The 19,017-nt window shown below is 34.0% G+C and overlaps 1 protein-coding gene across 1 annotated transcript in view; it reads right to left on the reverse strand.

Moving 5' to 3' along the window:
- Positions 1 to 1,821: 1,821 nt before the first annotated feature.
- The window catches only part of LOC103601656 (anoctamin-3), a gene marked incomplete at its 5' end in the record, with an annotated part of 67,968 nt that continues 50,772 nt past the window's right edge, over positions 1,822 to 19,017 (reverse strand). The window contains 5 exons of the mRNA XM_008586077.1: positions 1,822 to 3,942; positions 7,029 to 7,134; positions 7,314 to 7,394; positions 14,677 to 14,824; positions 18,808 to 18,960. Coding sequence (XP_008584299.1) covers positions 3,760 to 3,942; positions 7,029 to 7,134; positions 7,314 to 7,394; positions 14,677 to 14,824; positions 18,808 to 18,960 — 671 coding nt within the window. The remainder of the gene's footprint in view (positions 3,943 to 7,028; positions 7,135 to 7,313; positions 7,395 to 14,676; positions 14,825 to 18,807; positions 18,961 to 19,017) is intronic.

Raw genomic sequence — 19,017 nt, forward strand, 5'->3', positions numbered from 1 at the left:
ATCATAATACTGTGATTTGGGGGAAAATGGAGTGGAAATATCTGATGACCATCGTAGGACTGAGTTGGGCATATCTCACAATAAGTGCTCACTGATTCTTACACAAAAAGTATGATAACAATGTGAGTGTGTGCAGGTGCATGAACACACACACACACTCACGCCCTCTAGGCCTATGTTTGTCTGCCTGCAATTGACAGAAAAGTCAGTCCAGCCTTATCAGCTAAGGAACTCTGTAGGCAACCTGGATTTTCAGTTTTGACTATTAAGTCAAAAGAAAAAAAAAATGGGCAATTAGTCCTGGAGCCTCTACATGTTCTCACTCCTAGGCATGCACTATATCTGTGCTAAAGTTCCTGTCCCATGGAGATTTTAATGGTGATCAGTAGGGCCAATACAAGTGTGAAAAAAAGAAAGTGCTTATGTGTTACAGAAACATTGTTATTCTCACGAGAACTTATCAAGCTTCATCACCATCTGTTTCCTGCACAAAGCATTATTAGTATCTGTGTGATATCCCATCAGTTCTTTAATGTGCAAATGTTTTGATGACAACGAAGATCTTATCAGAAGATAAATAGTGAAAACTATTTAAGACTGGAGTAAGAGTCTGCAATAATAAGAAACTGTTGCCTGTAAAGCTAAAGAATAAGCAATCCCCCCTCCCTTCCCATACTCAACAAATCCCAATTTAATATTTAAAAAACAAGCAGAATTAAATTTATCATGCAATTTATAGGAAAAATACCAAATCAAATGATAATTTATTGAGTGAAAAAGTTTTCTATTCATTCCATTGTACAATAGATTGTGCTAAGTCATTTCAGAAAAATATGCAGCATTCAGAAGTTGTATCTCATCATGCAGTCACTCAGCAGCATTGAATCTAAAAGTGCGTGCACAGACTCACACAATTGCAAGCTGTTTCAGCTACGATCTAGAGTAATGTTCCACACACTGTACTGTGAAAACTCTTCAGCTTTGAACAACTTGTAAAGGCAGACTGCATGCGCATATATATATTAGTTATTTGCTTGAAAAGACAAGTTAGAATATGAAAATATATAAGCAGCATTCATGTAATACAGAATTCCTGAGAGTAGTGTGTGCTATAAATCTTTGAGAAATAATTTGTATTCATATGAAAAACCATAATATAAAATATTTCTCTTAACTAAAGCCGAGTGTTCTAAAACTAACATACTGTGAGGGGCTGTCAATATTTTACTGTCAACACTTACGACGGCATAGCTAGATTCTACTGCACTGTTTCACCAAAGAACAGTTTTTTTGTTTCTCTATTTTTTTTTTTTACATCTGTTTCAAAAATATCACAGAAGGCATTTTCTAAATCAACGTATTACAACTTGTTATTAAAAAATCTTTCTCTTTTTATATTTTTCTCTCTATTCAATCAATATGATTTTAAACCCTGTTGGGGCTACATAAAAACTTGGAAAGAAAAGAATTCTCACGGACACAGCTGTCATTATTCTTTACTGTAAGGCAAATGTCTCTGTCTTGTGTCCCTAATTTGGAAAAGACATAAAGGTAAGGTTTATTTATGTCATTTATAGGCACAGAGAGTATTTATACTCAGGCATGTGTATACATTTAAGTAACAAGGGAAAGAAAACGCAAATGCTACAAAATGATGGTGTTTAAAACTCCTTGGTGTAGTTAGTAGAATTAGTTGCTATGAATAAGAAGGGGGCAGAAAGAACCTCTGTGGTAATCTGAGTGGCATGTGAGGGAAATTTAGAGTCTGAGGTCTTTCTCCTTGCTCAGAATCAGAGGGCAAGTAGGGACACTCCTTGGTGTAGTTAGTAGAATTAGTTGCTATGAATAAGAAGGGGGCAGAAAGAACCTCTATGGTAATCTGAGTGGCATGTGAGGGAAATTTAGAGTCTGAGGTCTTTCTCCTTGCTCAGAATCAGAGGGCAAGTAGGGACGTGAATATTTTTGATAAAAACAATGAAAGAACAATAATCTATCATCAGCTTTTCCCTGGAAAGAAAGAGGGAAAGGTAACAAAACACTTTCAGTGTTACAATTATAAAAATTTTAAGAGAAACTTTATAATTTTCCTTCTAGAGAAACACTGGCATACATGCAAAGTAGATTTATTTCCACTGTGCTTAATTTGGTATTTTAAATTTTGCAAATAACTGTGCTTTGATGAATTAGGCAAAAATTATTGGAAAAATAATAATAATCATCATAATCATGTATATGTGTTTATGTGTGATTCCAGACCCCATTCCCAAAGGAGGAAAACTAGGATTTCCTTATTTTGCCAGGAAAAGTGTCTTGATTTTTACTATACATTCCCCTTCTCTTTCTTTCCATGTTCCCCACACAGCTTCTGTCTTCTCTGCACTTTCTTTAGTTGAATGCCCCATCATTCCTGCTTCGTCTGTGAATAGTGACACTCACAGATACAGAGTTGACACTGAAAGAGGAATTCCACAGCAAAGCAAAATTATGTCTTTCACAATTAATTTGAATTTGTTTCTATGGTTTTTAAAAATAAACCAAATCAATCTATTGAAGAAATAATGATAGCAGAAAACTCCCTTCAGTGATGAAGAAAAAGTAAAACTCAAAAAAGTGTGTGTTTGTGTTTTTTAACAAATAATATAGATTTATATTCATGCATTATTTTCATTAGCTCATGAGTAAAAGTGCACATTTTTGAAAAAGCGTTAAGTGTTGCAGAGCATCTGGCTTCAGTTTTCCTGAATAAACATATTACAATAGCATACTGTATAAATGGTCTTAGAGCTGCATAAACTGTAACTTGTATTACTTATTGTCAAGGTGCAAAGATACAAGGAAAACCAACATATTTACAGCATTGTAAGTTAACATTCTTGTGAGAGCTGTAATAAATCAAAGAAGGAAAAATTAAATGTACTATAAAACAGCCTTCCACAGTAAAGTATGGATTAGTCATGTTCTAAATGATATATAAGAATAACCATTCATATTTTATAAGTATGTGGCTCTATTGGCATTTAGTACCAAAAATGTGCAGTGCAACTGGCTCTGCCAGTGATAAAACAGACTTAAATGTAGTCAATACAATAGAATATTATTTTAATGAATGGTATTATTTTTGGAATCTTAGATTTTTGGTTTGACTACTAAAAGTGATGTGCAATTCATCAACTGCATAGTCAATGTGAAGCAGCATAAATTCCCTGTGGCACAGACCCATAGTCTCAGAAAGAGACAAGGGCATTTTCTACCACCCCGGAAGCTGAAGGGACATGGAGTTCTGGCAACAAAGGCAATAACTGATTTAAGTCATTTCTTGCAAGCATCTCAATTCAACCAAAGGTTCCAAATTCAGATTAATATGTGAGTGAAGACCACATGATACTTTAAGTCATGCCTGGCTTGTGAACATTTACATGGAAATCTGTCTCTAAAGTCCACACTACCACCATTCATATTACACTGTAACTGCTGGAAGGTGAGGTCTCCAAACACACAACTCCCTGAGGCTGGTTCTGAGAATTAGATCCTGGCTTCCTGCAATGTCAATCTAACCCTTTTTAAGGTCATGAGTCATCTTTTTCTTCCCTAGAAGCCAGGATATTCCAAATCCCAGAGATGGCTGTGCTACCTTTCCAAGTAGCATATGATACATGTGGTTTGCCAGGTATGCCTTCCTTCTAGATATTGCCCAGAATTTGAAGTTGCTATTATTCCTTCCCACTAATGGTACTGCCCCTTCTGGGTAACAAGTATCAACTAAGGCCATTCATGATGAACAGGTTGACCACTTTTCCTCCGTTCTTGTTGCAAATGTTCTAATTCGGCCTCATACATCATTTCTTGGACTAGGTACTTCTCCCGTCGTATTCGGTTATATAGGCCCTTTGGTACATCTGGAATCAGGTATGCGATGAATGATTTAATCCCAAAGACAAGGTGCTGCAAATTTAAGAGTAGAAAGTACAGTGTTCAAAATTCTGAAATGCTAATTATAAAGCAGAACATTCATGAACAATGTTGCATTTGCCTTAAAATCAAGCATCAGACCATTTAGAATATTAATATTTTCAAAAATTACATTGAAATACTACTCTGGCCTTTTATCACATAAATATCAGGAAGAAACTGAGAATTGTTTCTATCACATAGTTTTTCTGTGATAAAAATATATTACTTATACGTTAAAAATAAACTTACAAAAGTATTCTATTAAAAAAAATCAGGAACAAAACTCAAAAGGCAACGTGCCTGTTATTAAAGTACAGATGGTAAATGAGACTGCTTGAGTCTGAATCCTACTCTGACATTCATTAGTTGTGTAACCTTAGGCAAATCACCCATATTTTGTGTCTCATCCCTAAAATGGCGATAATAATAGTACTTCTTAAAGGTTAGTAATGAGAATTAAATGAATACATACATATATGAACAGCTTAAAGGAGTGTTTGTCATAGTGTAAACACTGCTTAAATATTACTTCCTCTTATTATAAATGCATCCTTTTCTTTTTCCTATGAAGAAGGTAGAACTTTTAATTTCTCAGAAAAGGAAAAAAAAATCTAATACTGATAGAGTTAGCATGATCTGTGGTAAAGAACACATTTACCTAAAGGAGTTTTAGTAGAAAATAGTCTTTCTATGTGGAAAGGAAGAATTCAAGGCATTTTTAGTTGGTCTTGCTACATATGTCCCCCAAAACTGCATTGCAAAGTAGATCATAACAAAGCAGGTCATATTCTCCATATAAAAGCAGAAAATCAGGAGTATTTTTTCCTAACCAAATATTTGATTTTCACAGAAATATTTAGGAATGTATGTCAAGAGTATAGGAATAAAAATTCAAACACTTGTTATAATTTAAATTAGTAAAAAGGGATATGCTCCAAATCCTATAGGATGGTAATAAATGATGCTATAAACTGATTCATATAGAGTTGGTATGAAAGGATGGTTCAACATTTTTTTTAAGTATTTTTTAAAAAGCATTTGTTAAAGTTTAATACTCATTTATCAAGACACTCATAAATAACCAGTAACAGAAGAAAATTTTCTTAAGCTGATAGAGTTTAAAATATGATACTTAATCAACAAAAATTAGAAGCATTTCCATTAAAGCTGGAAATATGATATGGTTGTTCACATCACTGCTGTCCAACATCATACTATAATTTTTAGCACAATAAGGGAAAAAAAAGGTATAAATTTTACAAGTGAAAAAGCAAATCTGTCATTATTTGCAAGTTTTGCAAATGGTATTATCATTTGCAAATAAAGTCCAACAGATTTAACAGACAGAAAGAATACAAAGTTTATAGAAATTAACTTTGAAAGGAATGAATAAGCACGAGAATATTTTAAAACACTATTAAAGGATATAACAATAATTTGAATAAATTCCATGTTCACTAATGAAATAGCACAGTTTTTGTAACTAAGCCAAAATTTTCTCATGATTTTTACTAATATAAATTTAACCTAAACCCTTCCATGATATTTGGGGAACCTAAAAAATAGATTCTAAAATTTATATGAATAAGTAATTCCAAGTAGCTAAAGAAATTTTGAAAAAATAAGAATAAATATGTCAAGGGTAAAATGTGGTTTGCTTTATCATATATTAAGATACATCACAAAGCCATGGCATTTAAACAGTGTGATATAAATCTAGGAACAGAGAAATAGAGTAATGGTCAGAGTATGGAAGCCAGGGATACCCCCATGAATATAAAAGAACCTGAAATACTATAGAAGTGAAATTACAAATCAATGGTGAAAGAACAGACTATTTAGTAAATAGCATTACAAAAATTATCTGTTGAATGGAGAACAAAAAAAAAATAAGCTTTTCCTTCAGGTTGTATATAAACTTTAGATATCTGAAAGACATGAGAATGACAAAACTATAAAATTAATAGTAAAAAAATGTAGTTGAATATTTTTGAACTTCACATGGGAAAATTTCTTAAATAAGCAAAACAAAATAAAAGCCAAAAGGAAAAACAATCACAGAGTTAATCACATCAAAATTAAACATCATTTGTTTATATATAACATTAATAGGTTATGGACAAGAAAAAGATATTTACTTTGTTTATAATGGGTGAAGGACTAATACATAAAGTACATAAGGACGTTTGCTAACAAATACACTGGGAACAACCAAAAATGGATCAAAGATATGAATTTACGAAAAAGGAAATTGAAATGGCTTTCTAGTACTAGAAGTGACGGTCAACATCATTGATAAACGAATTAAAACAAACAAAAAAACCAAAATATTATTCTTTATCCAACTGCAAAATACTAGAAAGTCAGATAATTTGAAAGTCCAGCGAAAATGCATGGGAATGGGAGACCTCATCCACTCAGTGTAAACAGCTGCAGTCCTTTTGGAGAACAATCTGTCAGCATCATGTGAAACTGAGTACGCACATTAACAATTCCACACCTGGGTATATACTCCTGAGAAACCCTTGAATATGTTAATAATGTAACATGTCCAAAATTTTTTTACAAGATTACAATCTAATATTACTGCATTACTCTGATAATCAAAGTCTATGCATTTTTAATAAAAGTGATTTCAAGTATAATTTATTGACTTCTCCAATATCAGATATTATACAAATACACGTGATCAATTGTAATTAAAGTTGGATGTTCAGAAACTCAGTTTTTAAAATCCTGATAAACAGATATAGATTCTTTTATCAGATGATGAAAGCCGTCTTTTCCTATTTAAACTTGGCTGGCTACTAGGAGGCTCAAAAGTTTTCAGTTCAACTGTGCAGTCATTTCTTTTACCCTAATTTCCTGGTATAAATACTTACCAACTTAGATCCTTACATTAGTTATTTCTTTCATTTTTGCACTTGTTATAATGGTTTCATCATATCTGAGCTTTTTTCTGGGACCTACTCAAGTCCTTTTTTGGAAGTCACTAAGAAACTGACTTTAAAGAGGCAACTGCTGTCAGTTGGAAACGCATTCACCTATAGCAAATATCTTCTCAGTCTGTGACTAACCTCAAACACAATAATGAAGGCCAATCGAGCAGCAAGGATATGCCAGTATTGTAAGGTGAACTCATAGGGTTTGGAACTCCAAGGGGGGGTTCTGTAGTCTCGGTACCTGAAAACCACAAAAACAAAGAGTATGAAGAATAGAGATAAAAGTGCAGAAACCTCAAATTTTCTTGATTTGCCAAAACTCCAAAATGTCCTTTTAAATTGGCTCATTAACACGTAGAGGGAAGAAGATGGAATGGTGAAAGCAAGCGAGAAAGATAACTATGTGTTATAAGTAAATACCTGCAATAGCCAGATTTTCCCACACCAAGCTCACTCAGGTCAAAGAAGGATAAGCTATTGTTGACATATCCCTGCAAGCAACTGGAAGAAAAGAGAAGTATCAAGTGATTCAGAGATGCATAAATTTCTAGGCCGATTCCTTCATTACAAATGACAGAATTTTATAATGCCCTTATTTCTTCCATTCTAACTATACACTCCTAGCAACTCAGCTCTCTTTATTCCATTCCCTGGCACTCATCAAATCTGTACTTGTATCTTAGTGAGACAGAATCTTGTCCTGCCATCTTCTCCCCCATTCTAACTATACACTCCTAGCAACTCAGCTCTCTTTATTCCATTCCCTGGCACTCATCATATCTGTACTTGTATCTTAGTGAGACAGAATCTTGTCCTGCCATCTTCTCCCAATAATTCCCATTTTGCCCTTTCAGTTGGTTTATATTTATTAAGAAGTTACTATTCAGTAGACATTTTGCTAAATAATTCCCATGCATTAAAACTTTGTAAATATATGTTTTATAAACATACATGCATATAACACTATTCAGTTAACTATGATTAAGCAGTCAGTTAATAAACATTATTTATTATTTATTTATTATCTTATTCAATACATTTATTGAGGACCTACAATTTGTTAAGAAAATTCTTGATGCTTGGTATTCAACAGTGCACAAAACAAGTAAAAATCCCTATCCTTGAGAAGTGTATATTCCAGTGGGGGTGGGAAGAGATAGACACAGAAAAAATAATTAATAAGTAAAGTGTATAAAATGTTAAAAGGTAAGAAGTGCTATAAAAATAAAACTGGAGTAGTTCTTGCAGATGGGCTATAGTAGGTCAACACTACTGCAGTAACAAAAATCATGTTAAAAATGTGGAAGAACTAGATGAATGAAAGTTCAGAGAGAGAAAAGTCCTTCCTAGGTAAATTGGCAATTACCAATTCTTTTCCTCTCCTGGGGGCATTTGCCATCAAATCTGGGTGAGTACTAAGGACTGGGCTCTGCAAGGTGGAGGGGCTCTACCAGGCAGAAGAGAAACCCAAAAGCTTTGCCAACTGCCCGGGGATGAGGTGACACATTGGAAATGGAGAAGCCCCAAATGCCTGGATGTTTTTCTCATGAGATATTTGCTCAGTACTCTGTAGCCTGAGAAGCTAGGGGTGGAAGTGCGGGTGAACTTGAAGCTTCCAGAAGGCAGAATGAAGTCTTCCAGAGTCTCACGGCATTTACAAGAGAAAGTCTTGTCCTGCCATTTTATGCTAGAAAGTCAAGTCCTGCTAGAGGGAGGAGACCTGACATTAACACACAGCCAGTTACTCTCTCAATGTTTTGAAGGTGTGTGGGGTGGAAAGATAAATTTCAAAACTCCGCAGGCCCGAAGTGAATCGCATGACTAAGTGGAGTTAATTCTCGTGATGCAAGGTTTTTTCCTATTACATGAAAATTGATCAGTAAAATTCATTACATTAATGGAACAAAAGGAGGAAATTATGTGATCATATCAATAGAGAAAGAGGGCAGACTCCGTACGGGATGCATGCTGAAGGTAGGGAGATGTGACAATGGACTTCTGTGGAGGTTCTTTTCTACTTGATTCAATTTTACTAGTTAAGCAGGAAGCAAGATAGATAAGAGTAAGGAAGGAGGTGCTGAAAGCTTGAGGAGCAAGTAAACAGGAGGACAAACTTCTCTAACAAAGTACAAGAGCAAGTGGACTAATGAAATAAAATGTTTGCCAGGCCCACACAGGTGTGTGATACAAATTTAAAGTGAAATTAGTCAGTGTGGTTGTTTATCTTCTTATCCACATATAGCTGCAGGGGTACAGTGCAGAGCTGACCAAGAGTTTGGAGAACCAAGGATGTGATTCTGCCAAGGCAGTGTAACAAAGTGGGAGAAGGTTTGTAAGGCGTGTAAGGATAGAACAGAAGACGTTAAAAGAAAGGGGGATGGGGATGCGTTAGCAGGATCAATTGTTTAGAGTTTCAGATAAATTCACGGAATGGTTGGAGTCAGGGTTAATTTTTACAACAACCTTAAAAACATATATATTATTATCTCCATCATATAAACAAAAGAAGTAAGGTTTAGAGAGACTAAGTAACTTTTTCTAGGCCTCTAATCCTCAAAATTTTTGGTTTCAAGACCCCTTTACATATTTAAAAGGAATTGAGGATTTGAAAGAGCTTTTTCCTTGGAGTTTCTCTATTATCATTTTAACATATTAGAAAGTGAGGAATGGAGAAAATATTTTTCTATTAATTTGTTTAATAACTAAAATATCCATTTGTATTTAGTATGAATGACAAATTTTTAAGGAAAATAGCTATATTTTCTGAAAGAAAAGAATGTAGTGAAAAGAATGGTATTGTTTTATATGTTCGTAAATCCCTTCAAGTCTGTTTTAACAGAAGACAGCTAGATTCTCATATAGCTGATTCTATATTAAATCTGTTGCAATATGTTGTTTTGGTTGAAGAGTAAGTAGAAAATCTGGCTTCATATAGATAAGTAGTTGAAAAAAGGACTATTTTAATAGCATTTTAGATAATTGCAGATATTTTTTGTTGTTGTTCCACCAAAGCTCTACATGTGCAAGTTTCTTAAAGTTCAGATGCAATGTGTAATCTTAAACCATGTAAATAAACTTTTCAAGCTGTTACATCAAAACTTATGTCTGTCTTGTCTTTTAAATTTATCTCTTATCCATGCATGTTGTGTAACATCACATATGACTCATTTGAAAAATATTTGCTCACTGAATTATGCAGATCTTTCAAATGTTGACATACTTTTACTATAGACCGTGAAAAAGTCACAATTGTTAATATCACCATTTATTTTTATCAGAAAAAAAAAATCTGTGGGTACTGGGAAGCTTTCAACTCACTGTGCCAGATAAAAATTACCCAAAATTCTAATTGTCAATGGCAACAAATACTGTCAATTATTTTCCTTAAATGACAGGCTAGTTTTGTGCATTGAATAAAAGAGTGGCTACTAAATACCCAAGTCTGAATAATCATAGTTTGTCTGGCAAACATTATTTCATGTTGGAAAAAAGTCGGCTCAGTTGCAGCTTCAACAATGACACAAGTGCTTTTCTTTGAGACAGCCGTCCCACTTTGGTATGCAGCAGAAGTGCTGTATGCACACTTCCCATTTTGTCACATAGAATATTGAAAATACATTTATTCAAGACTGGAGATTTCATAAAATTAATAATTATTACTACTCCATCGAGGACACTCAGAATTTCTTACTGGCATTTTTTATGGTAGTTAAATAGTGGTGGGGAATACAATCATTACTAACATTGTTTGGTGCCAGTGCTTTAAGTTATGCAAAGCCATCAGAAATATTATCAACCACTGTTTTTGAATCATTAGTTCGAATATTACTATGTGAAAAATGCGAATAATGTCTTAGTATTATGAAACTAGTATTGAGCTCATGAAGGAGATGTGCAGACCACATGTTAAGAACCACTGCCCTAGGACAAACCGTTGTTAGAACCTGGATGCAAACAGATGTCTATCTCATTCTAAAACTAAAAACCTTAATTACAAGGCCACACTGGATAGTATTATGAAACTAGTATTGAGCTCATGAAGGAGATGTGCAGACCACATGTTAAGAACCATTGCCCTAGGACAAACCGTTGTTAGAACCTGGATGCAAACAGATGTCTATCTCATTCTAAAACTAAAAACCTTAATTACAAGGCCACACTGGCTTCACTCTCTTATCTGTCTATCCTGGACCCCACAACATATCATTTCAACTACTTTCTTGCCAACATCCTCCTCTCCACTGCCATCTTGCCCTTCTGCCACCTTGCTATGAAAATTTCCAATCTGAATGAATCTAATCCAATTTAGCTGCTAAGCATACCTGGACAAACAAAATTAAACAACAGGGTGCTTCTCTGAATGAATGTGTGATGTCATTGTCACATAAATACTCCACATTTGCTTGCAATTAGTCTACATCCCTAGTCACTGAAGGAGTCAGGTGCTGTCTACATGAAAGGCAGGTCCCGAAATATGAACAGAGCAGATACTGAGCCAATCTCATTTTTATGTGACACTAGGTGGCAGTAAAGACACTGGCAAATAATGTTTCTAAGGAAGGGGATAGCCAAATAAACCTATTTATTTTTAACGCTTAAAATCTGCTTCTAGTTCAATGAATGGTGCTGGGAAAGTTTAAGATCCATATGCAGAAGAATTAAAACAGACCCCTATCTCTCACCATATATAAAAATAAACTCGAAATGGATTAAAGACTTAGTCTATAAAACTTCTAGAAAAAAGTACAGGGGAAATGCTCCAGAACATAGGATTGGGCAAAGATTCTATAAATAAGACCTCAAAGGCACAGGCAAAAATAGCAGAAATAAACAAGTGGGATTATATCAAACTAAAAGACCTTTCTTCACAGCAAAGGAAACAATAGCCTGCAGAATGGGAGAAAATATTTTCATATTTTTAAGAGGGTCCAGAGAAAAAGTTTGATAATCACTGCACTAGTGTATATAAAATAGAGTTCCAGTATTATTGGTTCTGTTTATTGTGTAATAGTTGTATTATTTTAAATTGTAATAATATTAGGCATGACAATTGATTCCATTTCCTTGATTTTTAAAACATCACCCATATTAACAAAAGCTGGTGAAGATGTGGAGAAAGGGGAACTCTTATACACTGTTGGTGGGAGTATAAATTAGTACAGCTATTATGGAAAACTGTATGGAGGTTTCTCAAAAAAAACTACAGACAGAACTATCATAGAATCCAGCAATCCATTTGCTGGGTATATATCTTAAAAGAAAGGAAGTCAATACTTCGAAGGCATACCTGTACTCCCATGTTTATCATGGCTCTGCTCAAAACAGCCAAGACATGGAACCAACCTAAATGTCTATCAGTGAACGATTAGATAAAGAAAATGTGGTGTGTGTGGAATACAGTAGAATACTACTCAGCCATAAAAAAATAAAATTCTACCTTGCTGGGTATATATCTTAAAAGAAAGGAAGTCAATACTTCGAAGGCATACCTGTACTCCCACGTTTATCATGGCTCTGCTCAAAACAGCCAAGACATGGAACCAACCTAAATGTCCATCAGTGAATGATTAGATAAAGAAAATGTGGTGTGTGTGGAATACAGTAGAATACTACTCAGTCATAAAAAATAAAATTCTACTGTTTGCAGCAACATGGATAAGCTTGGAGAAAATTAAGTAAAATAAGCCAGGCACAGAAAGAGAAATACCGCATGTTTTCAGAACTTGAATGTGGAAGCTAAAAAAGTTGACCTCATAGAAGTAGAGAGTAGAATAGTGGTTACTAGAGACTGGTAAGGGGAAGGGGGGAGATGGGAAGAGAATGATCAATGAATATAAAATTGTAGAGAGAGATAAGAAGAGTAAGATCTAGTGTTCTATAGCAATATAGGGAGACTATAGTCAACAACAGATTACTGTATAACTTCAAGCAGCTAGCTGAGAGGATTTTTAATGTTCCCAACACAAAGAAGTGACAAATGTTTGAGGTGATAGAGATGCTAATTACTCTGATATGATCACTGCACACCATATAAATGTTCCCAAATATCATATTATGCTTCATAAATATATACAATTATTTTGGTTCAATTAAGAAAAAAATATTGAAAGGAAAAAGCAAATTTCAGAAACAGAAGTAGATCAGAGGTTACCAGAAACTGGGAAGGAGGACTAATGAGAAATTATTGCTTAATGGGCACAGACTTTACATTTAGGATGATGAAAAAGTTTTGGAAATAGATAGAGGTGGTGGTCACACAGCATTGTTAATGTAATTAATTCCACACAACTATATGTTTAAAAATGCTTAAATCAGCAAACTTACGTCATATATCTATACAATAAAAACATAAATAAATGAATCTGCTTTTAGACCATTTTGGATTAAGAAAAGAGACCTTTTGAGTTTTTCACTGTTAATACTAAAACCACCTTATTTACACAGTGTTTTGCAGTTTGTTATCTCAGACACTATTTTTCAATCATAAGACCTAAGAACACTTTTTGCTATGAATCAGCTAGGTTTAGATTGATGATATGCCTTTCAGTAGAAGGCAAAGTGAGAACCTGAACATAAGGAGTCTGACTCCAAGTTAAAATCCCTTGACAAGACTCCAAAATATAAAGTATAAAATGAAATAATACCCATGCCTTTATTACTACTCTTTGAAAAATGGAGACATTTATGTCCCCAAAGGTAATTCAGTGTTCTGAGAAAACATCAGTTCGTCAGCAGAGTTGATTTGATCCTCCTCCAGGGTGCTTCCTGTTGTGGTACATGTCCTGCATGCAGATCAGCCGCATGTGCAAAGCTGCTCCTGAAGGAAGGAGAAGCAGCTTCTCCTATCGCTACTGCATCTCCCATTACTGCTTCCACACCTAGGGCTGATATCCAGCTACAGTTCTTTCTTAAGTGGCTCCAGTTCCTCTCTGTCTTCCAAATCCAGTACTCTCTTGCATTCTTCCCTAGTATCTTCTTTCAATAAAAAAAAAGATGTGAAAAGACCCATATCACCTAAAGCAGTAGTTCTATACTAGGTGATTTTGTCCTCTGGGGGAACTCTGCACTGTCTAGAGATACTTTTGGCTGTCACAAGTTGGGGAATAGGAAGGCTGCTATTAGTATCTACTGGGTAAAGGCCAAGGATGCTGCTAAACATCCTACACTGCACAAGACACCCCCCTTCCCCCCTCAAAAATAGAATTATATGGTCTAAAATATCAATAGTGCAGAGGCTGAGAAATCTTGTTCTAAAGTGTGGATTTAAATTTTAACAGAAAATTCATGGGAGACAGGTCTAAAGCAAAATTTTCTGCACCCTTAAAACCCTTGGTTGTAAATTCCTTTTGAGAGACTCTAGTCACATAGCCAAGAGTTCTTTCATGTTCTGTATTTCCCCACAATCTACCTTTGTTCCCTTCAGCAATTTGATTAACCAGAGTGGGTTTCAATTTCCCCATCTATATAGTAAGAAGATTGCATTAGCTGGTTTCCAAGGTCTCTTCCAGTTCTAGAATTTGACTTCTAAATACATTATAATGTTTTTAACATTTTGATACCAGTGATTTATTTCCAAATAAAACATAAAGAAACTCTAAAATCATTTGCTATAAAAAGCACAGTTGCTCTTTTTATCTTCCTTGATTTTATCCAATAAACATATTGTAATTGCAAGGATCAAAAATTTTACCCTTAATGGTCACAGAACAGAACTTCCTGATAAGTTCCCATTTTAATGACAAACACAAAATATATTAGGAAAAAATGTAAATTTCAACCTTACTTGTCACTGTGTTCTGCACTATTTGCACAGGGACCGTATCTGTATTCATAGACAAAACGTGGGATGTAATCAGATGTAATAGCAATTACAAACGCATTGGTGATCACAGATAATATACCAATTCCTTCAAGAATTCCAAGCCAGATACCTGGTAGAAGAAAGATTAAAGATAATGAATAAAAATGAAAAATAAAAACCTTCTAGTCAATCCTACATTGAAAATAAAGTTTTATGTATGTTGGAACCCCAGCTCTGCCCATTATTTACTTATTTAATATGGTATCTCATTCCACATATTATAACTATTGAATACACTTCTCCACAAAGGGAAAATAGACCCCATCTAGAAAGATTTGAAAATTGAAATGTCATTCGGACCTGGCTCATGTCTGCAATGATGAGATGATGCACAGGTGTCCAAGATCTTTCAAAGCCTAATGGATACAACTTTTTCAGGCATTAAAAACAACAAATAAAAAATTTCAAGTTCTATGTGGTCATACACACTCTAAAACGTCTGCATTCACTATGGATTTTGCTTTTATTTTTGTCAAGTATCTTTTTAAAGCAAAATTACAAAAAAGTCAAACTAGTTTGGTATCAAGACCTGTAAATTACTGGTTACTCTTAGGAGGTCAATCTGGCATCATATAAAGACAAAAAGAAGCTTTTGACGTTGTATATAGGATCAATACAGTATTGGCTATAGTCAAAGTTGATGTTTCAAGGAGAATTAAACTTAGCTTTAAAAATATTGATGAGAAAAAAATAGTCTGGGAAAAAAATACTCCGAACTTCTAAAGGTGATTGGATAGCATGACAACTTTCTTTTTTGCCACTTTGTTTTTCAAAATCTTTGTAATGTGGCTACTTTGAGTTGTGATTAAAGCAAAAAAAAAAAAAAATAGATGGTAAAGTTTACCTGATAGGGGAGATCATAAGAGAAGAAATCAGAATTCATAAAAATAATTGAGAACATCAAAATTAAACATTTATTTTTACAAAAGTCACAAGAAAACACTCTGGGAGAAAATATTTAATTTAAAAAAATAAAAAGTAATATATCTAATATACAAAATAATCCTAAAATTTTAGTAAGATAAACAACTCAAGAAAAAAATGGACAGAGAATAAAAATGAACAATTTGCTATGGAAATGAAAATAACCAATAAATATATTTAAAAGTTTCAATCACTAGTATTGAGAGAAGTGCCCTTCAAAAAATAAGACTTTCTTTTTATCCCACAGATTGTCAAAGATTTGAAAGTCTTATAACATCTAGTACTATGTAAGGATTGTGGAAGCAAACTTTTTTACATTGTTGTTGGAAGTATGATTTGTTCCAACATTTTTGGTAATTAATCTAATATCTTTTAAAGTTAAAATATGCATATATTTTAATTCAGTAAGCCTACTTATTGGAATCTATACTACAGATACATTGTACACAACACACATACACATATCTGGAGGTGTGATATATAATGTATATAATATCTAAGTCTATATTTATATGTATACCTATATTTATGTATATTTATTCCTGCTTGTAGTGGGGAAATAAAATAAGTAAATGAACATAAAATTTATGGCACATCCATATAATGAATATTACTATTCAAAATAAATTAGACTAATATATTTTAAGCCGGAGGATGTCCATGAAGAAAAAACAATGCGGTATGCTACATACGTGCAGAAATATCTTTCTGTATGTTTGTATGAGCAAGAAAAACATTGACAAAGGGTACATGCCCACTTGATAAAATTGATTTCCTGAGGTAGAAAGAAAAAGTAAAGAGGGAAAGAATTATTAACTGTGTGTGTGTGTGTGTGTTTTAAATATTTATATACATTTGCGTTGTATGGCTTGAGCAAAGTAAAATCCAGTAAAGTTTTAAAAAATAATTATCTATTGGAAGGTAAAATAAAAGCTAAAGCTGGAATAGGAAAAATTTTTTGTTCTTTGGTTTATTTTTCTAGATTTTCTTTAATGTACTTATATTATTTTAATAATGAAATCAATAAATATACCAAAATTAGAGGTCAGCAGCGATTTTAGTTGCCTCAAAAAATGAGAACTCACATTACATAGTATTCAGTCTCTACAGATTAGTATACTTTAAACAGACTTTGGTGGTTTTGGAATATATAAATGGGCAAAATTTTTTTTTTCTTTTTTTTAAAAAAATGACCGGTAAGGGGATCCTAACACCCGACTTGGTGTTGTCAGCACCATGCCCAGCCAGTGAGCGAACCGGCCATCCCTATATGGGATCCGAACCCGGGGCCTTGGTGCCATCAGCACCGCACTCTCCCGAGTGAGCCACCGGGCCGGCCCATAAATGGGCAAAATTAAATAAAAAGGTAACCTTGCAGTATTAGCTAGAAAATTCCCCCCCAAAGAGAAGGAAAAGTGTGAAATGCCTTCCAACATACTTGGATTTTCTATTTCAAAACTACAATTTATTAAAGCAGTATGCATTATAAGTAGATTTGATCAATAGGACAAATGGATTCTAGAAATATATTTAAGTTTATATAGAATTGAGCACAAGATAACAGAGAGGATTCAAATCCATTTTAAAAATTGGATTACTTAATAAATGGTTTTGGGGAAAAAGGTTGGATCTCAAATTCATCAACAAGAAATTTCAGATGGATTAACAATTCAAACAAAATCATAAAATGACAACAAACAACAAACAAACAAATACACAAAAACAGAATAACACAGACACATCTAAAAGACAAAACAATGAAGACGAGGGGTAAAAAAATCATGAAAGCTAAAGGGATTTTCTAAGAATGCCACAAAGAATAATAGAAAGGAATTAAAACCTTATTCATGATAAAATGAATAAATTAAAAACCACTATTTGAAAAATGTTTGCAACATATACATCAAGGTTAATATTACCAATACGGAGACAGAGATTACCAAATAAGTTGTAATGACCGAAGGGCATGAACACAATTTGCAAAAAAGAAATACAAATATATAATCTTGTAGTTATAAAAATGAATGTAAATATAAGAAGGTATCATTTTTTTCCTTCTCAGATTGTCAAGGATAGAACAATAAAAACATCAATAATAATAATAATAATAACACTAACATATTACACCTAGAGTTGTTGAGGAAATGCAGAAATGTACACTCATGCACTTGTCCTGGGAGTATGAATAAGCACTACACTTCTAGAGGACATGCTGACAAGTTATGTGTCAAATTTTAAATATACGAGCTCTTGGAACAGGCATTCCACTCTAAGAATTTATTTTAAATAAATAATTAGACAAAGTATGTATGAAAAGGCTCACCTCCATTTTGTTTATAATAGCAAGGTACTGAAGCAATCTAAACATCTCTAGTTAGAGTACGTTTTTACAAACTGTCATATAAATATAATAGAAATCTGTGCAGCAATTATACAGAATGAGGCATAGATATGTTTATTAACATGAAAAGGTCTTTCTTAGTTACAAACAAGTTTATGAAATAGCATGTTTAACATGAATGTACTCTCAACTAGTTAGTGCTAACTTCATTCTTTTGTTAACTAAAACCGTTAAGTTTTGTTGTTGGAGGAGAGCCCTCATAATAGATGCCCACATGGTTCTAAGTAAAATCAAGCCATATTGTCTCAGTCTGTGTGTGCTGCTATAACAAAATACCCAAGACTGGGTAATTTATAAAGAACTGAAATTTATTTCTCACTATTCTGGAGGCTACAAAATTCAAGATCAAGGTGCCAGCAGGTTCAGCCCCTGGTGAGAGACCTTTTCCCTGATTCTAAGATAGTGCCCTGTTGCTAAGTCCTCTGGAATGGGCAAATGCTGTTTCCTCATATGGCAGAGGGCAGAAGGGCAAAATGGGGGCAAAGTGTGTTCACATGGCAGAAGAGCAGAAGAGAATAAGCCCATTCTCACAAGTCCTTTTAGAAGGGCCCTAATCTCATCAATGTGGGATCTGCCCTCATGACTTAATCACCTCTTAAAGGCCACACCTCTTAATACTATCACATTGGCAAAGAAGTTTCAACATATGAATTTTGGGGGACATATTCAAACCATAGCACACCCAATGGCATTAGCAATGCAAAAACCAATTAATTTCTGAAACTTACCTATGTCAGTTGCTCGGGCTGGCAGAGGCCTCCGCCACTGGGTGACAAATTTGTATGCATCCAGCCTGATTTCAATGATATTGTTTAATAAAGCCAAAAGAGGGGCCAGAGGAAAAGCCGCAACAAAGATGGTGGTAAAACCAAATTGTAAAACTGTAATAGGAGAGCATTAGAAAATTAGTGAGATAAATGGTATCATTTATTGAGTGT

This window comes from Galeopterus variegatus, unplaced genomic scaffold (assembly GCF_000696425.1).
Source record: "Galeopterus variegatus unplaced genomic scaffold, G_variegatus-3.0.2 Scaffold3820, whole genome shotgun sequence".
Taxonomy (NCBI): Eukaryota; Metazoa; Chordata; class Mammalia; order Dermoptera; family Cynocephalidae; genus Galeopterus; species Galeopterus variegatus.